Below are 4821 nucleotides of genomic sequence, written 5' to 3' on the forward strand. Positions count from 1 at the left end.
ATGGTGGCGGAAGGCCACGCTGGGTCCTTCGGCTATCGGCGACGACGAGGGTTGTTTATGTGAAACAGATGAGTGAAAATTTGATATGCCAAGCAGCCCGACGTTGCATTGCCTTAAGAATAAGGACCTTGTTCCTAGAGAATCTGGCCGCGGAGTGGGGAAGGCAGCGATGCTTTTTGGTAGGAGGACTGTGAGTGACCGCACGGCACTTACCCCAGAATCACTGAGGAATACAGATCTCCTTTAAAAATCGAGGCATCAATACAAAGTTTCTAACATCAGAAGCGGGATAAAGTAGCTTTTGCGTCCACAACGAAGTGAATAAGATTTATCTTATTGAATATCGGTCTGGTGTGTGCGCGTTTGTAAACGTGTATTAGTGTGTTCTTTTTGTGTGGTTATTATTAATAAAAATAATAATGATGGCAAATGAGGCATCCCCTCTTGATGAGCTGGTGCGTCAGGTATAGGAAAAAATTGGATCGAGTGTGACTGCGTGTACTGCAGCTCCTGTTAATTCATCTACTCCTGCTCCTGTGGGAGCGATGCCGCAGTTTAGTGGGGCCGATTTGGGCGACGACGCAAATCTGTGGTGTACCAGGGTGGAGGAGTTAACAAAAGATGTGCCGCATCAGAGATTAAGTCTCGCAACTCATGCGCTTGTTGGTCCAGCGAAGAAGTGGTATCAGGGATGGGAAGCACAACCGTGTACGTGGGAAAAATTCCGAGAAGATTTGTGCGCAATGTTTGTCTGTGAGAGGAAATTACACGATCGTCTTTTGCGTGCATTACAATACGCTAGTGACGGAGTAGTCAGTTATGCTGAATGCGCACGTACAAAACTGACGTATTTAAAACAAACGAGGGTTTCATTTTCTACCGCCGAATTCATCGAACTTATTGTGGAGTTGATTTGTTTTTTTTGTTTGACCAACGACGATTTGCTAGTTTCGTCCCTGAATTTCGCGACCGTAACTACAATTACCGATCCAAATGTGCGGCAGGCGATGTTGAACGCACGATATAATACCACGACGGATTTACTTGTGGGGATATCCGAGTACAAGAAGATTCCTCGAGAAAAGGAGGAACAACACGAAGCAGAGAGAGCACGTCCTTTATATCGAATGGGTTGTTACACCTGTGACACTGTGGGCCATACGTCTAGACAGTGTACCAAGAAACCGCGGTTGGATAGGGAACGTAGCCCTTTGAGACGGAATTCGCCGAAACGTCACTCCCCAAAACGAAGTCCACTAAGGCGAGTTGTTACCTGCACTTATTGTTCCAAGCGGGGACACGAGGAGGTAAACTGCTGGGCGAAAAGACGTGCAACCCGTGAGGGCCAGGTAGCGAAGAAGCCGGATATGAATGACGGAAAGCACCAGATGAATGTCTGTTATTCCGTCGACCATAAATTGACACCTGTTGTGATACGCGATATTCTGGTTCGCGATAGTTTAATAGACAGTGGAGCAACGTGTTCTTTAATTAAAGAACGAGTAGCCAGACGAGCTAATTGCAAAATAAACTCGTATACAACAACGATACGGGGCATTTCGGACTCTACTGTAAAGACAGTCGGTAGTACGACTGTTGTGATAGAAGTGGATGGACTGTCGTTGGAGGTTGATTTATTTGTTGTGTCGGATAAGTTTGTTCCATACGAACTTATCGTTGGAAAAAATGTTTTGAGTTGTGGTGGGTTACGGATGGTAACCGATTCGGACGGGACAACAAAACTTGAACGCGTGTCGGAGAAAAATCGGAACGGTGGAGGACCATCCGATCCGATGTGCTGTGTCCTGGGGGAGGTAGCCGAGGAGGCTCGTAGCGGCTTAAGAGAACTGCTGGAACGACATAAGGACATGATTGCAGTAGGGAGTAACGTTCGATGCGTGAGTACAGGGCAAATGAAAATTGCTACAAAAGAGGACCGAGCGGTGAGTTACCATCCTTATCGTTTGTCTATTTCGGAGCGAGAGAAGGTTCGTGAAATAATTTCTGAATTAATGACGAACGGGATTATTCGTGAGAGTACGTCTTCATATGCGAGTCCCATTATATTCTTGTTGAAAAGAAGAACGGTGAGGATCGTATGTGTATTGATTTTAGGGCGTTAAACAGGATTACGATAAAGGACAAATATCCTTTTCCTTTAATAGATGATCAGTTAGATCGTTTAGGCGATGCCAAATATTTTATCACATTGGATATGGCGTCGGGTTTTTATCAAATTCCAATTGCGGAAGATTCTATTGAAAAGACTACGTTTGTAACGCCCAACGGTCATTACGAATTTTTGCGAATGCCGTTTGGTCTTGCCAATGCACCAGCTATTTTTCAACGAGCTATTAATAACGCACTAGACAATTTGAGAAATAGTATAGCATTAGTTTATTTGGATGACATTTTAATTCCGTCCAAAACTATCGAAGAAGGATTAGATCGCCTGGAGCAAGTTTTACAAGCTTTAGATACGGCGGGATTTTCTTTGAATATGAAGAAATGTTTATTTTTCAAAACACAACTAGAATATCTGGGAAGAGAAATATCGGGGGAAGGTATCAGACCAGGTAGTGGGAAAATAAAAGCATTGTTGGAGGCGCCGGTCCCAATCAATGTAAAACAAGTGAGGCAGTTTATGGGATTAGCGAGTTATTTTCGTAAATTCGTTCCTGAATTTGCTTCGCGGGCCTCATGTATTACGAAATTGTTAAGACAGAATCAACCTTGGTGCTGCGGTCCGAGTCAAGAGAATGCACGTAATTACATTTTGGACAAATTAAGTTCAAAACCGTTATTGATTATCTTCGATCCGAAGAGAGAGACTTAGCTGCACACCGATGCTGGTTCAATCGGTTATGGGTCCATATTATTTCAAAGAATGGATGGAGACCTGCGTGTCGTTGCATATTTTAGTCGACGTACAACACCCGAGGAATCTCGTTACCATTCTTATGAATTAGAGACATTAGCAATAGTAAATGCATTGAAATATTTTCGTGTTTACCTTTTGGGTATTAAGTTTAAAATCATTACCGACTGCAATGCCATAAAAGCTACCAGCACCAAACGTGATTTATTACCTCGTATCGCTCGGTGGTGGATTTACCTGCAGGATTTTACTTTTGACCTCGAGTATCGTAAGGGGAAGCAGGTCGAACATGTTGATTATTTAAGTCGCCACCCTCCGAAAGATTGTCGCGTTAATGTCATGTGTGAAGGCTCATGGTTAGAGATAACTCAGGAGAAAGATGAGGAAACTCAGAATTTGATCCGACGGGTGCATAATGATGATGCGATAACTAGTGACTTTGATGTGCGACAAAATATTTTGTGTCGGAAAATACTTACGGGTGCAGGACGAATTGTTTATCGAAGTTTTGTGCCGCAGGGAAGTAGGTTTGGTTTGTTGCGTCTTTATCACGACGAAAACTGTCATGTTGGTCATGAGAAAACATACGATCGAATTTCAAAAAAATATTGGTTTCCGAAGATGCGGGCATTTGTAAGGAAATATTTAGATCATTGTCTTACTTGTATTGTTTCTAAACGACATACAGGACCGAGGCAGGGTCTTTTACATTCCATTCCAAAAAAATGTATACCATTTCATACAATCCACTGCGATTGTGTCGGGCCTTTTGAAATTTCTAAGGATGGATATCAACACATTCTGATAATAGTAGATGCATTCACAAAATATATTCAGTTAGTCCCGTTAAAAACCTTAAGCGGTTCCGAGACTGTACAAGTTTTTAAGGAACGATTGACACTGTTTGGTACGCCCCGTCTTATTGTTTTTGATAAGGGTACAAATTTCACATTCAAACAATTGCAGCAGTTCATTATGAAACACGGTAGCGAGGATCATTTTATTGCTACGGGAGCTCCACGAGCTAATGGTCAGGCCGAGCGCTATGTAGCGACTGTAACTAACCTTTTGACAGTAGAGATTAAAAAGGGGACAGAATGGCCGAACAAACTAGCTAAGCTAATGTTGACCTTAAATACGACAGTACAGAAAACTTGGATTTTCACCGAGTCGTTGGCTATTTGGGTTAGATCAAGGCCCTGGCACAGTGGTGCGTATTGAAGAACAGTTACCTCCTACAGGAGAAGAAATAGATGTGATTCGCGATAGAGACGTTGCAGCCAAACGATTAGAGGAAAATGCCGTGAATCAAGATGCTAGGTTCAATAAAACGCGTAGAAATAATATTGAATATAAGGAAGGTGACAGTGTTCGTTAAACCTGCTGATAATAGGAAAGCAAAATTAGGTATGTTTATATATGACAATCACGGACTCTGTAAAGCGCGATTATATTGAGGCTCAAGAGGCTGACGTCTAGAGATTGTGACGGTCACGGACTTGGGTACTGTATGAAATGTTAAGTGTGAATTTGAGGCATTATGATTTTTGGATGTATGCTTCCCGAGAGCGTGAAGCAGGTCAGATTGGCCGTGTTAGCGTCAACGACTTTTAAGCGGAGTCGAAGGCGGATGGCCTGTCGCTCATTGACCGTTGGAGAATTTATGGACTAGGGTTCCTAGAATGCGTGCGGTCGTGGGAGAGGGTGCTTGAGACTAAACAGACCTGGCGGCGTATGGTGGCGGAAGGCCACGCTGGGTCCTTCGGCTATCGGCGACGACGAGGGTTGTTTATGTGAAACAGATGAGTGAAAGTTAGATATGGCAAGCAGCCCGACGTTGCATTGCCTTAAGAATAAGGACCTTGTTCCTAGAGAATCTGGCCGCGGAGTGGGGAAGGCAGCGATGCTTTTTGGTAGGAGGACTGTGAGTGACCGCACGGCAC

At 43.6% G+C, this 4821-nt stretch overlaps 1 protein-coding gene across 1 annotated transcript; it reads left to right on the forward strand.

The window, feature by feature from the left end:
* Window positions 1–545: 545 nt before the first annotated feature.
* On the forward strand, window positions 546–4256 carry LOC107186324. The gene is made up of 4 exons (XM_015574165.1): window positions 546–2037; window positions 2166–2632; window positions 3716–3934; window positions 4023–4256. Exons 1-4 carry the CDS (start codon window positions 546–548, stop codon window positions 4254–4256), a joined length of 2412 nt encoding a protein of 803 aa, XP_015429651.1.
* The last annotated feature ends 565 nt before the right edge of the window (window positions 4257–4821 follow it).

This window comes from Dufourea novaeangliae, unplaced genomic scaffold, assembly GCF_001272555.1.
Source record: "Dufourea novaeangliae isolate 0120121106 unplaced genomic scaffold, ASM127255v1 scaffold77, whole genome shotgun sequence".
NCBI classification, from domain to species: Eukaryota; Metazoa; Arthropoda; class Insecta; order Hymenoptera; family Halictidae; genus Dufourea; species Dufourea novaeangliae.